The sequence below is a fragment of the Pagrus pagrus genome (genome assembly GCF_965226575.1).
Source record: "Pagrus pagrus genome assembly, chromosome: 1".
NCBI classification, from domain to species: Eukaryota; Metazoa; Chordata; class Actinopteri; order Spariformes; family Sparidae; genus Pagrus; species Pagrus pagrus.
In genome coordinates, this window is record NC_140185.1 from 37320217 (window position 1) to 37342921 (window position 22705).

The 22705-nt window shown below is 42.7% G+C and overlaps 1 protein-coding gene and 1 long non-coding RNA gene across 3 annotated transcripts in view; one reads left to right on the forward strand and one right to left on the reverse strand.

Annotated features, from left to right (window-relative positions):
• Positions 1 to 6235, forward strand: part of large2 (LARGE xylosyl- and glucuronyltransferase 2) — a 79829-nt gene extending 73594 nt beyond the window's left edge. For both annotated transcript variants that reach the window (XM_084363094.1, XM_084363095.1), the window contains 3 exons: positions 17 to 163; positions 255 to 450; positions 3157 to 6235. In XM_084363094.1, the coding sequence (XP_084219220.1) occupies positions 17 to 163; positions 255 to 450; positions 3157 to 3354 (541 nt within the window). In that variant the 3' untranslated portion in view covers positions 3355 to 6235. The remainder of the gene's footprint in view (positions 1 to 16; positions 164 to 254; positions 451 to 3156) is intronic.
• Positions 68 to 22113, reverse strand: LOC311263188. The gene is made up of 5 exons (XR_014623327.1): positions 21767 to 22113; positions 3671 to 3762; positions 2187 to 2260; positions 320 to 456; positions 68 to 157 (listed from the first exon to the last, which is right to left on the reverse strand). It is a non-coding gene; the product is annotated as an uncharacterized lncRNA (long non-coding RNA).
• Positions 22114 to 22705: the final 592 nt, after the last annotated feature.

Consider the following 22705-nt stretch of genomic DNA (forward strand, 5'->3'; position numbering starts at 1 on the left):
CGTTTCCTCCGAGCAGAAAGTCCGTGGTGCAGCTGGACATGGCTCACACTAAGAAGGCTCTGGTGGTTCCAGCCTTCGAGACGCTTCGTTACCGTCTGTCCTTCCCCAAATCCAAAGCTGAGCTGCTCTCCATGCTGGACATGGGGACTCTCTACACCTTCAGGTACATCGGCATGAACAGTTTTTCATATTAGTGAACGATGATTGAGATGAAGAAAAATTGATTATAAAACGTGTCTCCCGTCCCTCCCCAGGTATCACGTGTGGCCCAAAGGTCACGCTCCTACCAACTATGCCAAATGGCGAACAGCCACCACACCTTATAAGGTGGAGTGGGAGCCGGACTTCGAACCGTACGTCGTGGTGAGACGAGACTGTCCCGAGTACGACCAGCGCTTCGTTGGCTTCGGCTGGAACAAAGTGTCCCATGTCATGGAGCTGGATGCACAGGTACGTCTGATCCGTGATGGCAGGTTAGAAGGGACATAAATACACAGAGAGATGAGCGAAGATGTTGGCTGAATTTAAATCTGAGAGGTTCGATAAGTAATCCTCTCAGCCAGTCACTGCACTCGTCTTGAAACAGATTTAAGAGATTTTTAAAGTCCGGTTATGTTTTCAGAGTCCTCACTGTGAGGATGTCTCCGTTAAAAATATATTCTCCACACAAGAAATGCTCACAGGAACATTCATTACCTCCATGTGTTGCAAGTCCTTCAGACTGAAGGTTTGTCTGCTGCTGTGTGGAGCAGGAGCAGCGACGGGTCATTTTGGCATCGAAAATAAGTTATTTTTCTTTTATTAAACACAAAACTGAACGACAAAGGAAACATTTGTATTGGCACTAAAAAAATTACATCGAAAAATAAAACAGACATCAAAAGTTATTTTATCACATTTTGGATTTTTTATGATGTCGGTACACACACACACGTCAGCAAAGTGTTCAGTGTTGCTGATTTCTGTTTCAACTCTCTGTCACTGTTTTGATGTGGAGAGGAGGGACATTAAAGTGTGATTTGCATATTCACTAACCAATGAGAAAACATCTCGTGTGGACCCGAGGTCCGCTCCGACCCGAGCATACAGCAGTGGCTTCCATGAGTTCACCTGAAACATCTGGGCTGGATTAAAGGTCATTCTGACTGATGTGTCGTGGTCTGGCAGAGGTCTGCTGGGACCAGCTCAGACGTTTGCTTACGTCAGCTAACATAAAGCTGGACGCTGATAATCAGCTGAGATTCAGGTGAACTCATGAAAGCCGTCATGTCAGAGTTCTGCGGTCAGTGTGATCGTGGTGCAGTTCGGACTCCTGGTTCTGATCTCCTGAAGATGAGTCATAAAGTTCAAATGAGGAAATTGTCAACATGTTCCTGACTTCCTGGTTACGTTAAAAACAGCAGGAATGTTTAGTGTGCCATTTTTTTTTTTTACAACGTCGCTAACGTTAGCTGTGATTGCCGACATTAGCTAACATCAGATCTTGTTCCAGCAGAACACCAGACCAGAATTACATCAATTCAAAATGAACTTTAATCCGGTTCTGTGTGAAAGAACAACAGCAGAGAGAAACAGACTGAGCGTACCTGCAGCTTGGGGGCTCCAGGTGAAATTATAGGAGCTATGTGCTGATGTCAGAGCTCTGCAACTCCATCAGAGGAGTTTTCTCATTAGTATGCAGGTATGCAAATCACATGTTCTTGCCCCTCCCCCCAGACGCCTCTTCTCCACACCAAAACAGTGACAGAAAGTTGAAACTGAGAAAAGTAGTCTGAAGAAGAAACATCAAAATCCCCCAAAAATCTAATTGAATCAACTTTTGATGTCTGTTTTATTTTTCAGTGTTTCAGTGTCGATGTTTCCTTTGTCGGGTCAGGTTTTGTTATTCGAAGCCAGAACTCACTGTCACTGTTCTGGCTCCGTATTTGTGCCTTAAGTTATTAATATTGTTTGGAAGTAAACACAGAAGCCCGGTCAGTCGGTACATGTTCTGATATGTGCAGCTTTTAAGTCTTTGCTGTCGTATTAAAAAATATACATGCAACTCCAAATCAAATGGAGACAATTGGCTGGTCGGGAAAAAATATTTTTTACATGTTGCAGCTTTTTCTCAGTGAATTATTTCTGGTCACTGATTGTAATGTGTGTTCCTAACGATCATAATGAAGTAATAAAGTTTGACTCACTTGATCCTTTGAGTTTGAACAGTGTTCCCTTTGTGCCGCCTCGTTCACACAGCTGAGAGGAACGATGATGAAACCTGTTTGAACGAACACAAAGGCCAGACGTTATCCTGAGGGAACAGTAGACGAGTCACGATGACATGAAAACTGTTTCTGATGTAGAAATTCAAATCCAGTTATTGTTTTTCTGCATGAGATGAGTTTCCTCCAAACAAACGTTCAGTCAGGTTTGTGTGGAGACGGTGATTTTAATTTGTTTCAGTAACTTTCAGTTTTGTGAGAGAGACACGATGTTTGTGAAGGTGTAACAGGCCAATAGTGAAGGAATGTAACTAAGTACAATCTTTAGGTACTTGTACTTTACTTGAGTAAAGTACAAGAACTTTTATTTCAAATTTTTGTTGCTATGCTTTCACTCCACTACATTTATCTGACAACATTAATTACTTTGCATTTACATTTATAAATTAATCTGAATCGGCAGTTGGATAAAAACAAACACTGATTTCAGTAACAAGAAAATGTTGAATACAGGATGATCGTGAGTGGACCTACAGTATTTAGTATATGCAGGATGTATAATTTACCTTAAGAGGCCGATCACACACACACTCTTTGCGACCGCTTCATAAACACCTCAGAAAAGTGTGTTTTAGACAAACGAGTGTGAAGCTCCTGCAGAGCGTTGCTGCATGTGCAGTCGGCCATCTTAAGTCATCACTGGGAAACACGGTGCGACTCCTGCGCCTTGTGCTTTAAAACCAGTCGGTGTGATCGGCCTCATACTTATAGTTTTGATACTTAGGAACATTTGATATCAGATACTTTTACTCGATTACGATCCATACTGGTGACTTTCACTTCTAACAGCCAATATTTAACACACTATCTGACTTGTTGGTACTTTTTAAACACTAAATCTATATTCAGTGTCATTATTTCTGTCTGAAGCTGTTTCTCTTCCCGTTCTCAGGAGTACGACCTGATGGTTCTCCCCAACGCGTTCATGATCCACATGCCCCACGCTCCCAGCTTCGACATCTCCAAATTTCGCTCCAGCTCCAGTTACCGCAACTGTCTGAACACCCTGAAGGACGAGTTCCACCAGGACCTGTCCAGGAAGTACGGCTCGGCTGCTCTCAAGTACCTCACTGCCCAGAGGAACATCTAAGAACACGAACTGCTGAGAGCCAGCGAGTCCGTCAGCCTCGGAGCTCCTGACTGACGAGGCCCGAGAGCTCGGACACGTACTGACGCAGCACGGCGCCGCCGGCCGCATCGCTGCAGAGTGCAAAACAATGACGGTAAAGCTTTACAGCCCTTTGAACATTGTTGGGCTCCTGTGCATTAATTCTCCAGTCGACTCCACCTCGAGGGGACCGAGGACGAGATGCAGAGACTGAGTATCTCCTGAAGACGGGCCGACGGATGAGTGTGGATACTGATGGGACTAGCTTTAAGGCCGGAAATAACAACCATATACTTACAATTTGTTTTGACAATCAGGGCTTTTTCCAGAAGACACAGGATGAACCAGTCCGTCCTCGTGGACATCAGGACACGACAGGAAGCGTCTTGTCTGGGGAAACATTCAAAGAGAAGAGTCGTATGTGTGAGGCCAGTCGAACTGGAGAAAGATTTAAGCCTTATTACTTTCATGGTATTTACTGAGATATTTAATATTTTCATTTCTTTTTTTTTCCCGGTGTAAATCAGAACCAATGAATAACAAACATTGGCATTTACAATGTTTTGATTACGACTTTACATAAGAATCAGTTTATTTTTTCCTTTCTATATTTTCTGACCTCTTTAAAAGAAAATCCATCGTGTCCCGGTCGAGTCGTGTCAGATCCTCTGTGAGCTTCAGGGACATGCTCAGTGTGTGTGTGTGTGTGTGTGTGTGTGTGTGTGTGAGTGTGATCCAGCTGCATCATATGGCTCGTCTTCAACACGCTTACTGATTGTTGTCGATGTCATTCTGGCTTTTGTCTTGATCATATAGTTGCTTGCATGTGAACAGTTGCACTACACGTTATTTTCACGTCATCGTTCAGTTTGTTTTCCAGCATTAATCCTCAGAGAGAAGCAGAATCTATTAATAACAGCAGAGACATCATCACTGATTGGGACCAACTCTGACATGTGACAGTGAGTTGTTATTAATGAAGCTCTTAGCTCTGAAATGAAACAGCTACACTGGGACGAGGGGCAGGAGCTTCTTCAGTTTGTGTCATGTTATCTTTAATGTGTCCGATTCACTGGATTTATGTGCCGTCTACTGAACCGCCCTACAGGTGCCGTTCTTCTAAAGTCCAACTGAAATGTAAACTTCACACCTTCCTGCAGTCGGATCAGATTCATTGTTACTTTATTGAATTAAAGTATGAGAATCTTTTCACAACAAGATAATTTCATCTGGTTCATCATGAAAAAGAAGCATTATTTACGTTACGTTAGACACGTACACGGGTACAGACGGGTACTGAACAAAGGAGCAGTACCTCCTGTGGTCACGGGGGGGCAGTGTGGCTTATAGTTCAAGCAGGACAAGTTTTTAAAGTGGCGTAGCTTTTTGGGGAGAGGTTATGAGTTAGTGAAAAGTTTTAAACATCTGTATGATGCGACTGCAGACAGTCAGTACAGAACAGCTGGGAGGAGACTGGAGGGAGGCGAAGGAAAAGTGGAGGTCCGTGTGAGACAGATTTGACTCTGAGGCTGCAGGGAAGCGTGACAGTGAAGGTTATATTGTTCGAAGACGAGTCTATTTTGGTAGATAAAGAGAAAACTCAACAGGCCTTCAGACGTCTTTCACACTGGACAGAGAACCCACGAACATCTGGCTTCTGTCTAACGTGAATGTGAGTCATCAGTGTTTCTCAGCTCTGATTGGCTGAGATGGAAACAACACCTGGCTATGACGCATGCAGAAGTCAAGGATGCTGCGTCAGAACATGAACCCGTCAGCTGCCTGATCGGGTCCGAGCGTGTGCAACTCTCAACAGAGACCAGACAGAAAGGAGACGTCTCACTCCTCAACAACTTCCATCATCAGCTCCAGAAAAAAACAATGCGTCTAAATTAGTTTTAAAAAGTCTTCAGAATATTTTTGTCTTCTGGATCAACCGTGTCTACGCTTCCGTATGTTTCATTTTTTTGGCGCATTCGAGATGACAAACAAAGAAAAAGTTGCCTCCCGTCGCTGTGAGACGAGTCAGTCGAGGATTTTAATGCATTTAAAAAATATATAAACTCTAAAGAAGGCAACGATTTTTTTTTGTATTCCTTTAAGAACGACAGCCGTCACTCAGAGCTCATCTGGAGGCTGCAGCAGAAGGAAAACGTGTGAAACAGGTTCAGTTGGACTTTAACCTTCCTCATTTCTTTTATTATTATTTTCTCTTTTGAGTTTTTACTTTCTCGACTGACCGTGTGACCACGACATTCAGTGAGCGAGCCGTCACGCTCCCCAGAGGATTCTCGAATGAAATGAACCTTCAGTCCCTGACAAACTTTATGAAGTTATTGGCCAGATGCATCTGTCCTGTAAAGTCGAGCTCCCCACAGATGATCCTGATGTTCTTACAGAACCGTCTTTACTCTTTCCCTCAAAAATTGGAATAATTTGGGATCATCTCCTCTTTTCACTTGTTCAGAATATTTTGTCCCTTCATTTTATTTTATCCCTTCCTGCATTCGGACAAAAGGAGAGCAGAGCAGAGCTGATTCAGACCTGGTATCATTTCCACAGAACAGGGAGTGGCTGTTGGATCTCGAGTGGTGGTGTACGTGAGGCCCGCGGGCTCAGACACTTTGTTTGTTGAGGAGTGACTGTGAACTGCCCCCCCCCCCCATCCACGCCGCCTCCATTGACTTGTTGTTGATTGTGGTAAATGCTAGTGCCTTTGCTGTATTGTGAAACTGGATATTGATTGTACTGTTGTACCGACAGGGCCTGGGGATAGTCAGGCACTCTATTTATTATTGTTGACTCAAATCAATCATATTTTTCTATGTAAGTGCTTTAAATAAATTTGCCCTTTTTTAAATCACTTCGTCTGGTGCGTTTCGTTTTTCTACTCGGAAACTTTTCTTCAGTTAATCTGAATTCATGTTATTGTGGGATTGTTTAAAACTCCGCCGGGACAAACAACATCTTAGTCTAACCAGCCGGTCGTAATATTCACCAGGCTCGCTGGTTTAAAGCCCGTGTGAACCTTCCATGTGTGTAATTGGTCCAATAAATACTATTAACTAAATTATTCTGGATGAAGACAGGAGCCTCCTGATAGTTCATGTCCAGGTTAAACGTAAATTACAATAAATTAATGGACACAAACTCTCCTGCAGTGTGTAAAAAACATTATCTTTTAGTTTCTCACTGGCAAACACTAATCAAATCAAATCAAATTTTATTTGTATAGCCCAAATTCACAAAGCGCAGTTTGCCTCAGAGGGCTTTACAATCTGTACAGAGACGACACCCTCTGTCCTTTGACCCTCGATTCGAGTGAGGAAAAACTTGCCCCCCAAAAAAAGGCCCTTTTAACAGGGAAAAAAAATGCGGGAGAAACCTCAGGGAGAGCCACAGAGGAGGGATCCCTCTCCCAGGACGGACAGACGTGCAATAGATGTCGCATGTACAGAGCAGATCAACGAGATCACGATGTATACAATTATAAGCGATGGTTGACAGGAGTGAAAGTACATAAAGGTGTATTACAGCAATAATGATGAAATGCACATGGAAATGTGATTACTAGTGATAACAGTAGTAGTGATTAATGGTAAGGATAGTATGTAGTAATGCATTACAACAATAGTAGTGGAACACTAGAATATGTATTATATTTATCAAGTACAGAACATTTAGAAAAGCCTTAAAATAAACCCTGAAACTACATCTGGGCCATGTGGCCTTAAAATATCATCAGGCTGAATGATGATACACAAAAACATTAAATATCACAATATTTATGACTAAATACCTCTATTGATATTCAACACATCTCACTCCTAACTCTTAAATGCAGCAGCTGTCAGCGGCTCCACGTCAAGTTAGTAATATAACATCTGGAACATCTGGCCAGACTTTCAAAATAAAGCTCGCTGACAAACATTTCACGTGTTATGACAAACTTTGACTTTTGGACTGTTTTAATGTCAAACAGAGGCTGGAGGTAACAGAGTACAAATACTTCATTACTGTCCTGCAGTACATGTCTCAGGTGTCTGTCCTGTACCTGAGTATCTGTGACTTTCCCTCTACATCTGAACACAAACACATCACGCACGGCAGACGCAGCGAGACGAGACAAAGACGTAAAAGATCATACTTGTGATTAAAATAACTATATTGAGTCATTATGTTATCTAGTCCGTTAACGTGTTGACGTATCATAACTTAAAAACAAATCCCTCCTAGTTGTAAACAGGACCGGAGCCCCTCCTCTCAGTTCAGGTCCAGAGTTCGGTCCTGGTCCTGCGACACTACGAGGCTTTAAGAAGTGACAGCAGAGTAACGACAGCATCAAACTGACCTAACCCACAAAATATGAACACAAGTGAGACATTATTTCTGCTTCTCCATTTTGTAACTTCTAAAAATGATTTTTTATGTGTCGAGCTGAGTGAAAAAATGTTTTTCTGCTCGGCTTGAAAAAGAAAATTCTTTTTTGGTTTTTTTTCCACTCGGCTCGACACATGAACATGTTTTTTCCTGTGAAATGTTTTTAGGCCCCTCGGTTCGACAAAAAAAAAAAAAACTATTTTTTTTCACCGTTTCACAACATTAAAATAAAAAAATAATTCTCACCAGAAAAAAATAAGTGTGTGTGGAACAGAGTGAACTTTTTTTTTCACGAGGAAAGTAAGGTTCAAAAACAAATGTTTGTTTTTGTAATACTCATTTTGACCACAAGAGGCTGAAGTGCACGACTACTCATGTCCAAAATAAGATGAAAGCGTCCATGTTCCTCCAGGAGAGTTTGAACTTCTCCCCGCACGCTAACACAAGATGAATCTATTACTGTGTGTTACAGCTGATGTAACGTGGCTGTACCTGCACTCCGTATCCTCAGTGTGAGTCCCGATCACGATGCAGGCCGAGTTCACTGTTACTAGACTTTGATAAATAAATAGTGTTCATGTGTCAAACTTCTATTTTTCAAACGATACCTCAGGCGGAGGGATACCACTGATCGTCACACATAATCTGGGCAATCTGGGAAGCAGACGGTGTGATCGCTGTAAACATAGAAATACTGCGGCGGCACTAAGGTGATTTCCAACCTCCATCTCAGACACTCACAACTCGTTTTCTGTTCCAGATATATTCATTTTCTTCTTCTTCTTCCTTTCAGTTGTGGCCGTGATTCACTATTGACTGTAGAGAACCACTGAAGAGAAGGCTGATAACACACAGCACCAAGTTATGTCATATTCCTCGCCAAAAGAAACATGACAGTCACGTTACATCACCTGCTGACATATACTTTATAGATGCATCATGTGTTCAGACTCTCCTGGAGGAACATGGACGCTTTTATCTCATTCAAGACATCAGTAGTGGTTCACTTCAGCCTCTTGTGGTCAAAATTAGTATTACATAAAGAAGCACACGCTCGGTTCCACACAGAAAAAAAAATTCTCGTGAATAGCTTATATAGTCTCATATCACATATATAATCAATCAATCAATAATGATATAACCCTAACCCTTGTAAATGGCCGAGCAACTCCTTAAACTAAAGTTCGTGTCAGTCTGAACGTTCACAGTTTTTGTTCTCAGAGAAATCCACAAAGTCGTTCGAGCCAAAAGCTCCTCAGTCTGAGAGAAGTCTGAGGTCCAGCGGGCTCAGAGCTGCTCACCGTCAGCAGGTAACGAGCCTCATGTCAGACGTTCAGACTATTACACCGGTGACAAACTTTTAAAAAGCACATTTAGATGACATTTAGGTTCATACGGATCCAATCGGCTCATCAACAGACGGGAACTGTTCAGTAACACTGGAGTTCATATCTGAGCTGTCACTATAACACAAACCTGAGCGGCTCCTCAGGCGCCACAATCATCAGTTCATTAAGTGAACAGCTGAAATAAATACAACTCATTTCATTTCCATCACTGGATCACCTGATAAACCTCATCAGACCAACACCAGCTCCATCAGTGTCACAGCATCAACATGCAGACGGGCTTTAATCTGCTTTCATGTGTTTATGTGTGAAATCTGTGATGAAATACATGAAATATCTAAAATACTTCAGATTAAATCCTGATCATGTTCACATTCACTGACCCAGACCCATCACCTGTCGACCAATCACTGAAGCGGTCCTGAGGACGTCCATCCATCTCACATGATGTCATCCACAGCAACAGGGTTTCTCAGTTCCTCAGTACGAGTTCCTCAGATGTTCCCCTCAGGAACTGGTGGAGACCAAAAAACAGAGCACCACCCAATGTGAGGACACCATCCAGGTCTCCAGGATAAAAATGTCAGCACTTAACGTTTCTACAAACTTCTGATGCATTCACATTTGTACGTTTCAGGCCACTCATCATACTGACAGTCTACAAAATGTCATATCACATTCAAATGACTGTTAGTGGCCTGACTCATACTGAGAGGTGGAGTTACAGCAAGGTGTGAAGGCTGCCAGGCCAGAGACCTCTGTACATTTGTAAGAGTGAAACCACTGGATCGTTAGAACAAGACATCGGGACGTTTGTGTCGACAAAACAACATGATCTCTTCCCGACTCTAACCAACAGGTCTTTGTGCCTCAACCCAACCAGACTGTTAACACAGCGTGAAATGCAGGAATGTACACGGCCAACATTCATCCGACTGGGATACAGACAATTATTCACTGACTCAGGTGTCGTTTTCATGATGGTTTCTGTCCGGACTGATAAAAACTGCCTGAAACATGAGCCGAACATGTGAACCACAGAGGAGCTCGATGTCGTGCTGCTCCTCGAGTCCCACACCTTCAACATGTCTGCATTTACTGCAGCTGTATGCACATGCACACATACATGCACACATACATGCACACAGCGCTGCTCCTCATGGTTGTGTGTCTGTATGTGGAGCAGCCTGCAGCCGTCCTCTCCTCCGACACATTAACACAGCGGGAACATTCGGCCTCCCCGTCCACGTCTCCCCTGCAGGGTCCTCAGCTACGACTCTTCAATTATTAGTCAGCCTCTCTGCATGTAGGCCAACCGGGCCCGTAAGTACAGTGTCACCAGACATACAGCACACATGTACAATTATTCATCGAAGAGACGGTCGCTACATTCAGGACGCCGTTTATTATTTTCAGAATAACCGTAGTTATTAGTCTATACTCACGAATCCATCATTCAGCATCTGAGGCACACTGAAGCCTACAGAGAACATTTTTATTGGAAAGAACAGGTTGTAAATATCTGTGTATACTGCTGATAATAATAATAATAATAATAATAATAATAATAATCACTGGGTTGAGGAAAACTAAACATGATGATCTCAGGTCAGTGTCTTTATGATTTTAATTTGGATTCCTGAACGTTGTCCATGACGGATGCTGGTGATGAACTCGTGCATATTTAATCAGTCTGCAGCACATTTCTCAAAATTATATCAACTTTTTAAAAACAATTTATAATCTTAACTGAGATGTTTAACAACTTCACCTGAACCCAACTCCAAACACAAACACTCATTTATCTAACCGCCTTAAATACTTTGGCTCCAGCAGCTGATGGAAACACATCTTCACATCTTTGATGTGAAGATTGAAGAAAAATGCTTTTATCTTCTTAAATTGGTTTGAAGTTTTAGTTGATTTTAGTTTTATTTCCTCTGATGAGTTATTTTGTTGTTGTTGTTGTTCTTTGACTTTAAGCCTGAAAATACCTGAGAAATCAAACAAAGTTAGAAAGACACACGCTCTAAATGTGAGTTCCTCTGTGGCTCAGACGAAAGGAAACGAGCTGCAGGTGTGAATGATTTAACTCTGCTGAACAGACGAGCTGCGACTCGCTCCACCTGGACCTCAGTCGCCTCTCCAGAGGAGTGAAGCTCCCACTGCGATCATTTCCTGCTCCGCCATGACAGAAATAAAACACGTCACCACATCTGATCTGCTTCATTCTTCTTCTGTTCCCTCTCTCTGGTTTCATGTTGTCAGTATCTGTGCATTGCAATGATGGTTATAATGAAACATAACTACAAGGTGCTTTAAGTAGATGAACAGTAATATCAGCTGGATGTGTTTTAACACATACATGCACCAGAGTTCACTACAGCGACGATGCAACAAGTCTTTTACAGGACGAACGAGCTCCTGATGATTCACATCCACATGTGAGGCGTTCAGGGTCAGGGAGAGTGGAGGAATGTAAAATTAATGACAGACTGAAACTCAGATTACAGAATATCCTCTCAGCAGATCGCACGCTGGAGTTCAACAGTCAAAGTCGGTTCAGCTGACGACAGCCTGCTCATTACGTTTTTATCATCTGAGGAGTAAAAGCTTTCTTCTTCTTCTTCTGGGGATTTATTTGAATAAGTGGGTTCATGAAGCCGAGAAGAAACAAGTCAGAGTTTTGTTTCCTTGTTGGAAGTGATGATGTCACAATGTAACACTACTCTCTTCCATAAGAGCTGGAAAACTGAACGGCGTGTAACACGTCACCTTTAAGGAGGGCTCCAATCAAACAGTAATTATGAGTATTATTGATTCAAATGCTGATTATTATTATTGAGCGTCTTCATTTACTGTCAGAAACAGAGAAGAGCAGCAGATCTTCACATTTAAGAAGCTGAACCAGTAAAAAACGTCCGCTCAAACGTTTTTTCCCTAATTTAATTAGTTGGCAACTAATTTCCTGACGATGGATTATTGTAAAACTTTTAGTCCACTCTGCTGTGCTCTCTGAGGCGCCTCTGCAGACTTTGTGACGTCGGTCACTACTTTGTACGGAAGCCCTGAAGGGACGTGAGAAGAGTTTGAGAGAAAATAAATTTTCATGAGAAAAAAAAGAAAATTCTGTGATTTTTTTTTAAAAAAAAAAGTTAAATTTAATTTTCTTTTCCAGTAAAAAAAATTTTTTTCCTTCTCGCAACATTTCAAGAAAAAAAAAATTTCAAGAGGATTTTTTTTTTTACTTTGTAAGATTCATTTTGTGATACGAGTTTGTTTTTGTAATACTCATTTTGACCACAAGAGGCTGAAGTGCAGACTACTCGTGTCCTAAACAGGATGAAAACCATTCAGGCTTTTTTCCAGGTGAGCTGTAATTAAATAACATGAAAATGCTCGTATATCAGAATTTGAATAATTATGAGGCCACAAAATTAAATCTTCAATCTGTTCCGATATAAAATATTCCAGCCACGACACTAACGGCCGATTAGCACCATGTAAGAAACAATCTTCGTAAAAAGAAAGACATGCTTTTCTTTTTTTCATCTGTGAAAACACATTTTCATCTTTTCTTTTTCACATGAAAAAAAGAAAAGAAAAAGCAGTTTTTTCACAGCTGAATTTTTTTTAAACTTCTAAAAATTATCGCAGATGGAAAAAAAAGGAACATAGAAAGATTTTCCTGCCAAACTGTTTTCACCACTACGTCACAGTTCATCATCACAGAGAGAAAATAATTCAGATCAGAAAATGAATCCGCAGAAATGAAAATGTTTGACACCAACGGCAGATTATTTGTTTCCCACCTGGTTTCTGGATCCACACAGAAAAAAAGAAAATGAATTCTCCTGGAAAAAAAAAAAAAAAAAAAATTGTTTTCAAACATGAATAATAAATCAACTGAATTTTTAAAAAAAATGTTTTTACTTTGAATAAAATTTTCACAGATCAAATCAGGATCTCTTTTTTTGTTTGTTTTTCTGCCGATCAAAAAAAAAAAAAAAAAGGTTTTTGCCAGGAAAACACACTTTAATTTTTTTTCCAGGAGAAAATCTTTGTTTCACATGTAAAAAAAAAAAAATCTCCTGAAAACCTTTTTTTTTTTTCACAGATTTTCACAGGTGAAAAAAAAAAATTAAGGACCTTAGAAAGAAAGAAAGAAAGAAAGATTATCCTGTCAAAACTTCTACCAGCACTAGATTTCGATCAGAATATGGATCACTTCCTCAAGTTTGGACTCAATTGTTTTGGCGCCTCCTCCAGTTTCACTAGAAGCGCTCTGGTTTCATGGAGAATGAAAATAAAACAATGGGTCTGACTTCATCTCTCCGGAGCTGTGGCCTGAGCTCGGTGTGGAGCAGGAGGAGGTGACGGAGCCGTCGGGGACCGGGCCGGGCCGGGCCGGGCACAGGACGATTATTAGTGTCAGAGTCGAGCTGGATCGATGTGCTCCCAACAAAAAGCAACTCCCACCAGCGGCCCGGAGGACGACTCCTCCTCCTCCTCCTCCTCAGATCGATGACAATAACTGCTCCCTCTCGGTCTTCTCCTCTCCATCAGCTCAATAAAGGGGAGGCTGACACTCCGTCTCTCTCAGCAGTGATTAGGCTCACAGCAGAGCAGCACTGATGTATCCATCATATTTACTCTGGGTGGTTATTGTCCTGTCTGCCTTTTATTGACCGCTCCGTCTCTGGAGAGTTTGCTTTGTCCATTGATGACTAATCCAGACCCGGTAGAGCCGGAGTCACAGAACAGGCAGGACCACACGGCTGAACACATCTCAACTGTGAGTGAGCGGATCAGAGACGTTAACGTGACCTCCAGGTAAATATCTCATAACTACCAGAGGAATATCGAACGTGATGTGCAGTGAAGACGACCACTTCTCTGTGATTACTCACTGTTACAGTCCGTACATCACCTGCTGCTGTCGTCGGCTTGTATTTATGTCGACTGTCAGACGATGTCTCCGTCATAAACTACAGATCTGATCAGCAGTTTGTGAAACAGAATATTTATGAGCTGAAGTCTGGTTTTTTATTCGCCCCACTGACTGACGACAGAAACAGTAAAAGAAATTATTTACAATGTGAACTCGGCTGCTTTAAAACAGTTTGTCTCGTCACAGCGAGCACGAGGAGGCTTCACCTGTCGAGCTGCACGGCTGCTTCACCAAACGACACAAACAGCCGAGCAAACAGGCCAACGGCTCAATACAAGTACGCAGTCATGACACAAGACGTGACTCTATTCATGCAAACCAGGTCACGATGAAACCACAGCAACAAACAAACAAGCTAATAAACTTGCATGAACAAAGTTTAACCTGCTGACCATCTCAGTGATGCGTCAAGTCCAATAGTCTTCTCTTCTTCCCAAATGTCCAAGAGATCCATTTCTATGATTAAATGGTGACGAAGTGGCAAAAACATGGCGATCACGGATGTTTTTCAAGCTTTAATCTGTAAAAAGACTCATTTCCTGTCAGACGCCGTCAGACGCCGGATGAGCTTCTACGCCCGTCCCAGAGCCAACAACAGCCAGTGAGTGATGGTGTAGATGAGTGACTCTCCTTTGTCCTGAGCCTCCAGATTACTGATGCATCATGTAGCCAATGAGATTTCAAACCCAGTAATATATAGTTAGTCAGTTTTTGAAGCCATAAACCTGGAAATTATGCAAGTTAATGTAGTTTTATGTGGCTGTTTTTCCACCTCAGCTCTTGTTTTTGACCATTTTATCAGCACAGTCATGTGAATAAGAAATAAAGAACCGTAATGAGTGTTTGCTCCGGTTCCTCTCAGGCTGGAGGACTGGGTTCACTTTCAGTGATTGAACTGGACCATGTGAGACTATATGATGTGAAGGGGCAGTTATCGCTCATCGGCAGGCTGATTTTTGTATTAAAACATTTATGCAAGAAAAATAAATATTTTATACACTAACGCCTGAACACTGAGTTTTTGAGGGCACCATCTGAAGTTTCACACTCATTCAGCCACATAAATAACATTTCTGACAGAAACTGAAGATGCTTCTGTAACAAACACGGCGTCGTTTCTCAGAAGTCGGTTCAGATAAAGAGGAAACATTAAAAGGTCGAGTTGGATCCATAGATGTGACTTTTCCTCCATGAAGAAAATCAGACTGAGAAACGTTTGGTCTGATGAGAGGCCGAGGTCGTTTCTCTCCGCTGCCTGTTCAAAGTTAATTTGATCAATATGTGTTAATTGGTAACTTTTGATATTTGACATCTGCAGTTTAATGAATTGTTTTGCTTAATGTCATAAATTGGAAGCAGGTTCCCGCCTGTGGGAGGATTTCAGTCTTATTTTAATTGAGTGCACGTCATTTAGAAAACACTGAGCTAATGAGTTTACAGCCTCCGCTCTCAGAACACATTCACGTTCATGTCGGGTCGATACGAATGTTCAGACTCTGTGTGTCATTATGAAAGTCAGCAAATTAAATAAGTTCAAATATTTCTGTTTCTCCAACTTTGAATCGGAGACAAAACAACATGTTTTAGCTTCTACTTCACCTTTAAGTTATCCTGACTTTACTCTCATATCTATCTTCATATTTTCACATTTTAAAAATGGATTTAAAAAACAGAAAACCGGCGGCTGACACATTCTGCTCAAATCGTTAGGATGTTTTCTTTTACAGACTTTTTCGTGTTGTCACGTTTGCTTCTCGAACTGAAACCCGAGATCCTTGTTAAACACTCGTTGCTGTAAACTCTGATCAATAGATTTGTAACTTCTGTAAACAAAATTGCAATTTCCATAATTATTAAAGTCGATCAGACGTCACAAGCAGCGACCGCTGCACTGAACAAGAAACTCCTTCCCTTAGCTTTGGTATAAAAACTCATTGTCCATTATTATTTTATTTATTATCTCAGAAATCCTTCAAATCTACAAAACCCAGCGATTTCAATGTGATCTGACTCAATCCACACGATCGGTTTCTACACAGAAACAGCAGCGACAACTCATCCTGATGAAGACCGTGTGATGGTGTAGAAAGGTGGTTTAAAACACTCTCACATGACACCTGAGCAAACATCCTGATGAAGACTGCCTGATACGACTGAAAGCTCCAGAAAAGTCTCATCGTTTCACCCTGAAGCTTCATGTTTGTGTCAGTCAGCAGTTTTCAGCGGTTTGTCGTCCGTAGCAACAAAAGGCCCTTTATCACACGGGATGTAAGAACTTGAACACAATGAAGACGAACGGTTACACAACACATCCTCCCACCACTGACCTCCACATCCTGACTGCTGTACACTGCATCAACGTCACATCACAGCTGAGCTGCAGCGGCGAAGACACGCAGACGTTTAGACCTGATGATGATGATGATGATGATGTCACATGTTGATGTACGTGACGTTCGGCCTCATCTGTTGATTATTTTCTCAATTAATCGATTAATTATTAGGTCGATAAAATGTCAGAAAACGGTGAAAAATGTCAAGATGACGTCCTCAAATGTTTTGTTTTGTCCAAACCCAAAAGATATTCAGATTACTGTCACAGAGGAGGAAAGAAACCAGAAGATATTCAAATTTTAAATATTATTGCAACTGTATTATTGCTGCTGTTGCAAAGACAACTGGATAATTTCCATTTTCCAGTCAGTCTTCATCTTCCTGACAGAACAAAGCTGCAGACTGAAGTGAAGTTTACAGGGAACCAATGATGATGGTGTCATTGTTCTACATCATGTAAATAACATGTGCTTCATAATGATACGTTAAAGCAAACACACGTCTGTTTACAGTTAAAGAAGCTGGAATCAAAGCGTTTTGAAATAATGACTGATAGAAATAATGAAGGTTAATAACTGACAACTTATTGATTAATGGTCGCAGCTCCACAGATGTTCAGCGTCACAGAACCACAGTTCAGATTTGGTGTTAAAATTGGTCATTTGGAAAATTTGGTAAAGGTGAAAGTCGCCCATATGAATAGTAGTCGAGTAAAAGTATCTGATATGACACGTACTTAAGTAATAAAACTACTAGTAAAAGTAAATTAAACTTTGAAGTATAAACCAGTTACTGAGTGCTGACCTGGTGTCGTCGACCCGTCCAGTCATCACATCTGATATTCTGCATTTCTCTGATTATCAGAATCGCTGTTCTTATTTATGTTCTCTGATGCAGCATGTAATCTACAAAGTAACTAGTAACTAAAGTCATTAAATACATGTGTAAGAAAGCAGAAAATTAGTACCTCAAAGTTTTACTTGAGTAAATGTACTTAGTTACATTCCATCAGTGTGTATACCACCACAAAGTAAAAAACACAGCTGAGTCTCCAAAAGCAGAAACAGACCGTCAGCAGCTCCGCATCAGAAAGTCTGGCTCACTTTAAACCAGGCCAATCACCATGGCAACCTGTGCTGCCCAGCTAACCCGTCACCTGCCCGACTACTGACCAATCAGCTCATTGGGAAAACACAACTCCCACAGGACCCTGTCAGGGACAAACGAGCTCATCATGAAGTAATAAAGAGCATCGTTAGCGTCAGTCTGACGATCAGATGATTGTTTTTCACACGACGAGCGTGTTTCTGCTGCGAGTTTAAAACACGACGGCTCACAAACAAAGAGGCGCCTGATGAACGATGATTACAGCTGATTAATCGTGTTAAGTTGTTTTCATCCTGTCAGGATTCCTCACAGAGTCGATGCTCGTCTACACTGCTCCAAGTATTAAGTCTGGATCACATAACAATCACACCTAACAGTTTGTTTATCAGGAGACATGAAGGCACAAGTGTGTGTAGCTTTCACACTGGTCCACGATTGGCTCCGAGCCAGCTGTGATGTCATGAATGCTGCAGGTGCGTCCAGGTGAAGAGAGTTTCACCTGCTTTGTCATCCGGACCACACACAGTCTCCTACACCACACAAAACTGTCCTTATTATGGTTGAAGCCAAACTTCAGCAGCTGCACTCAGGACTCCCGAGCCTCAACACGCCAGCAGAGCAGCCTCGTATGTATCTGACATCACGCCCACAACGTCCACCTTCACACCCGACGCCTTTAAAACAAACAAATGGACATTTTCCACTTCATTAAATCTGATGCCCCCCTGATCCTTCCCCCTGATGGGAGGATGGTCGAGGGGCCTCTCAGCGGCCGGCAGCTGTGCAACGTGGATCAGAGTCGTCTTCTCGTCTCTGACATCACGTGGTCCGACGAGGAGGCAGCGGCAGCAGCAGCGGCAGCAGCAGCGGCAGCAGCAGCGCTTAATGAGGGCGAAGGGGCGAACACGCTTTTACACGATGGATTCATTAGAGAGACATACTGCAGCATTTGGTAAATGAAGCCCAACTGGTGCAGCGTGTGTGTGTGTGTGTGTGTGTGTGTGTGTGTGTGTGTGTGTGTGTGTGTGTGTGTGTGTGTGTGTGTGTGTGTGTGTGTCCATCGTGGCCCCAGGTCTCCAATTACAGACCAAACTTCTCATCTGGAACAGAGGCCAAAACACCTGCTCACAACATCTGCTGAGCTCGCTGCAGGAAGTGTGTGTGTGTGTGTGTGTGTGTGTGTGTGTGTGTGTGTGTGTGTGTGTGTGTGTGTGTGTTAATGTGAACTAGGTTGTCACTTTGTGTGTGTCAGTTTTCAGGTTTTTGTGTCGCTGCTCTGGAGGGAGCCGATCACTTTTCTGGCCTCATAAACCTTTTTTAAAAATGGGACTTCTGCGGTTCGGAGTGTTAAAGATGTGGCTGTTCACCAGGTCTGATGGACGACACCATCCAGTTGCATTATGGGACGTTTTTTTCGCCAAAGTCAGGATTATGCATCGTTCAGCCAGAACAAGAAATGACATTTACACTCAAAGATGTCACCTATAACACACCTGTCAATCAACACAATGAGACGTTGTTCATTCATAAAGCTGCAAAATGTTGACAACTTTGTTTTTATAAACAGCAACTAGACAGGCACTGTGTAGAGTGCATACCTCCACCAACGCCCAGCAGTCCCTCAGATCACAGCCAGCTGACACCTGGTTCTGTTCACCCAGATCCATGCACGTTATCTCACAATGTTAAAGAAAGTGAGAGAAAAGTCCTGGGTCCGTCCCTTCATCTGGATCAGCACCAGGTTAATAAGAGCCTGTTCTGGGCCGAGACTCATCCTCTACCCAAGTTTTGTGCAGCCGACCGACCGTTCAGTGAAAACACAACCTCCTTGGCAGAGAAAACTACAGCAATGAACAGTTTCACGCTCATCTTCAGGAAACTTGAAGCACTCTGTCAGGACACCAGACGTATTTAACAGGTCAGCGCTGAAACCCAACACAAAACCGCCAAAACAAATTAATTCATACAGACAAATCAGCGCTGAGGCAGATTTTTAAAACGCAGGTAAATCTGCTGATAACTGCGTCTGCTACCTTGCTAATTTTCTAAGATAACAACAAAAAAAGGAAGATTTTAAAGACCCATATTTTTCGATCTCCTCTTACACATTTGACATCATCGACTTTGTATTGATTTCTTGTACCAGATTTTCTTTGATATTATTTTTTGTTCCATATGAGCTGTAGAAAATGTGATTATTGAATTAGCCTCCATTTATTTCTATGAACAATTAATGTAACACTGGAAAGATGATAAATAAAGATAAAGAAAAAAACACTCAGATTGCAGCGTTAGCATTTTATCAGTTCAGTGTGGTTTGTCCAGGTCGGGTTGCCGTACCCGACTGTCCGCAGTGACACAGATTATAAACCTCATCAGAAAACATCCAGGAGACGTTAACTTTGTTTAAAAAGTCATAATCAATAATAATCTGAATTAGACACATCGTTTTTTTTGTTGCTGAGGAGTGAGACATCGCGCTTCTTTCTGATCTCTGATGAGCTGTACATGCTCAGTACCGATCAGACAGCTGACACAAATCAGCGTTCACATCACAGCCGAGCCGAGCCGAGCCGAGCCGAGCCGGAGGGGATGAAGACCCGTGACTGACTGCTGCAGTCGACTGACCCGGGAGTAAAAACCCTGAAAATATAGTTCACACTGCAGAAGCCAGATGTTTGCAGGTGTTGGTGTTTGTTTCAGCCAGTGTGAAAGAGTTAGACAGCAAAACACAACACTGCAGTGACGAAACAACATTTATCAAACAACAATACGCTGCAACAAGAGCAACCATCTGCTCCTACTTTCTCTCTCAGGACCCAAAATACAAGAAATCCATCAGAAAGCCGACGCGCTTAAACAACGATGTTCAAAAACAATTAAAACAAAAAACAACAAAGCTTCTTCTCTCTGAAGCTCACACTGTTCACAAACACTTCAACACAAGAGCCTCACACTTTACACAACAGGCCCACACCTGGTGACATGAACACACACCTGCTGACATGAACACACACCTGGTGACATGAACACACACCTGGTGACATGAACACACACCTGCTGACATGAACACACACCTGCTGACATGAACACACACCTACTGACATGAACACACACCTGCTTACATGAACACACACCTGGTGACATGAACACACACCTGCTGACATGAACACACACCTGCTGACATGAACACACACCTGGTGACATGACACACACCTACTGGCATGAACACACACCCGCTGACATGAACACACACCCGCTGACATGAACACACACCCGCTGGCATGAACACACACCTGGTGGCATGAACACACACCTGGTGACATGAACACACACCTGGTGACATGAACACACACCTGGTGACATGACACACACCTACTGGCATGAACACACACCTGCTGACATGAACACACACCCGCTGGCATGAACACACACCTGGTGGCATGAACACACACCTGCTGACATGAACACACACCTGGTGGCATGAACACACACCTGCTGACATGAACACACACCTGGTGACATGACACACACACCTGCTGACATGAACACACACACCTGCTGACATGAACACACACACCTGCTGACATGAACACACACACCTGCTGACATGAACACACACCCGGTGACATGAACACACACCCGGTGACATGACACACACACCTGCTGACATGAACACACACACCTGCTGACATGAACACACACCTGCTGACATGAACACACACCCGGTGACATGAACACACACCTGCTGACATGAACACACACCTGCTGACATGACACACACACCTGGTGACATGAACACACACCTGCTGACATGAACACACACCTGCTGACATGACACACACACCTGGTGACATGACACACACACCTGGTGACATGAACACACACCTGCTGACATGACACACACACCTGCTGACATGAACACACACCTGCTGACATGAACACACACACCTGGTGACATGAACACACACCTGGTGACATGAACACACACCTGCTGACATGACACACACACCTGCTGACATGAACACACACCTGGTGACATGACACACACACCTGGTGACATGAACACACACCTGGTGACATGAACACACACCTGCTGACATGAACACACACCTGGTGACATGACACACCTGTCTGCCAGACAACCAGGGAGGAAACATCTCCACAGGCTGTTTTCATCCGTTCAGTAATAAAAACTTTAGACACATTTCAGTCTGTGAAGTGAAACACTGACAGTCTGACTGATGACACCTGAACTTCATATTGATCCTACCTGCTGCAGGTTGTTGACCTCTCAAGTCAGTCCCTCTTCCTCTTCTTCTTCTTCTTCTTCCTCTTGATTTCCAGCAGATTTGACGCCTCCTTGTTGAATCTCACAGTTTAGAAGAAGTTGTAGACAAGTGATCCTGTGATGCATTCAATGTCCACACCGTCCACACCGTCCACTTTCATGTGTCCCATGTGTCCAGGTGTGTCCAGAGGCAGGACGGCTGTCTTCACCTGAGCACAGTGTTCAGCTGACGTTGTTCTGTGTGTTGTGGCAGTTTTCTCTCTGTTATATTCACATTTAAGACTTTCAGCTTCATCTCCCTCCACTCCAACATGTGCTGACATCCACACACCTGCTGCTACTTCCTGTTGATTAGAGGGAGCTCAGGAGGAGGCGGGGCTTCTCCTTCTTCTTCTGCTTCTTCTTTGCCTTCTTCTTCTTTCTTCTCCTCCTCCTCCTTCTTCTTCCTTTTTCTTCTTCTCCTCCTCCTTCTTCTCCTTCTCTCCTGTGTGTATTTCTTTCTGTTAAAGTTGCTTTGCAGATTAAACTGTGGAGAAACCTTCCTTTCTTCATTTTGTGGCCTTTCCTTCTTCTTTTCCTTTATGAGTCTCATTCCCCCGCTTGTCAAGTACTGAAGCTTTGGTTTGGTTTCTCCGGTCCAACAGAACCATCTGTACGGTCAAATCTTTCTCCAGAACTGCTTTAAAAGTTACACAGTGTTGCTTTAACTAAATTGGTGTCCTGAGATCTAAATAACCCTGAAAACGTGAAGTTACACAAACCAAAACAGAACAACAGAGAAAAAACAGGCTGAACCACAAACAACAGAGACGAGTTTCACAGCCGTCGTTTAATAATCAGTGAAATATCAACTCAGACAGGTTCATCCTGCCGGTTCTGATAGTTGATCATCAGACTTGAACCAGAGGCAGCGACCGCTGA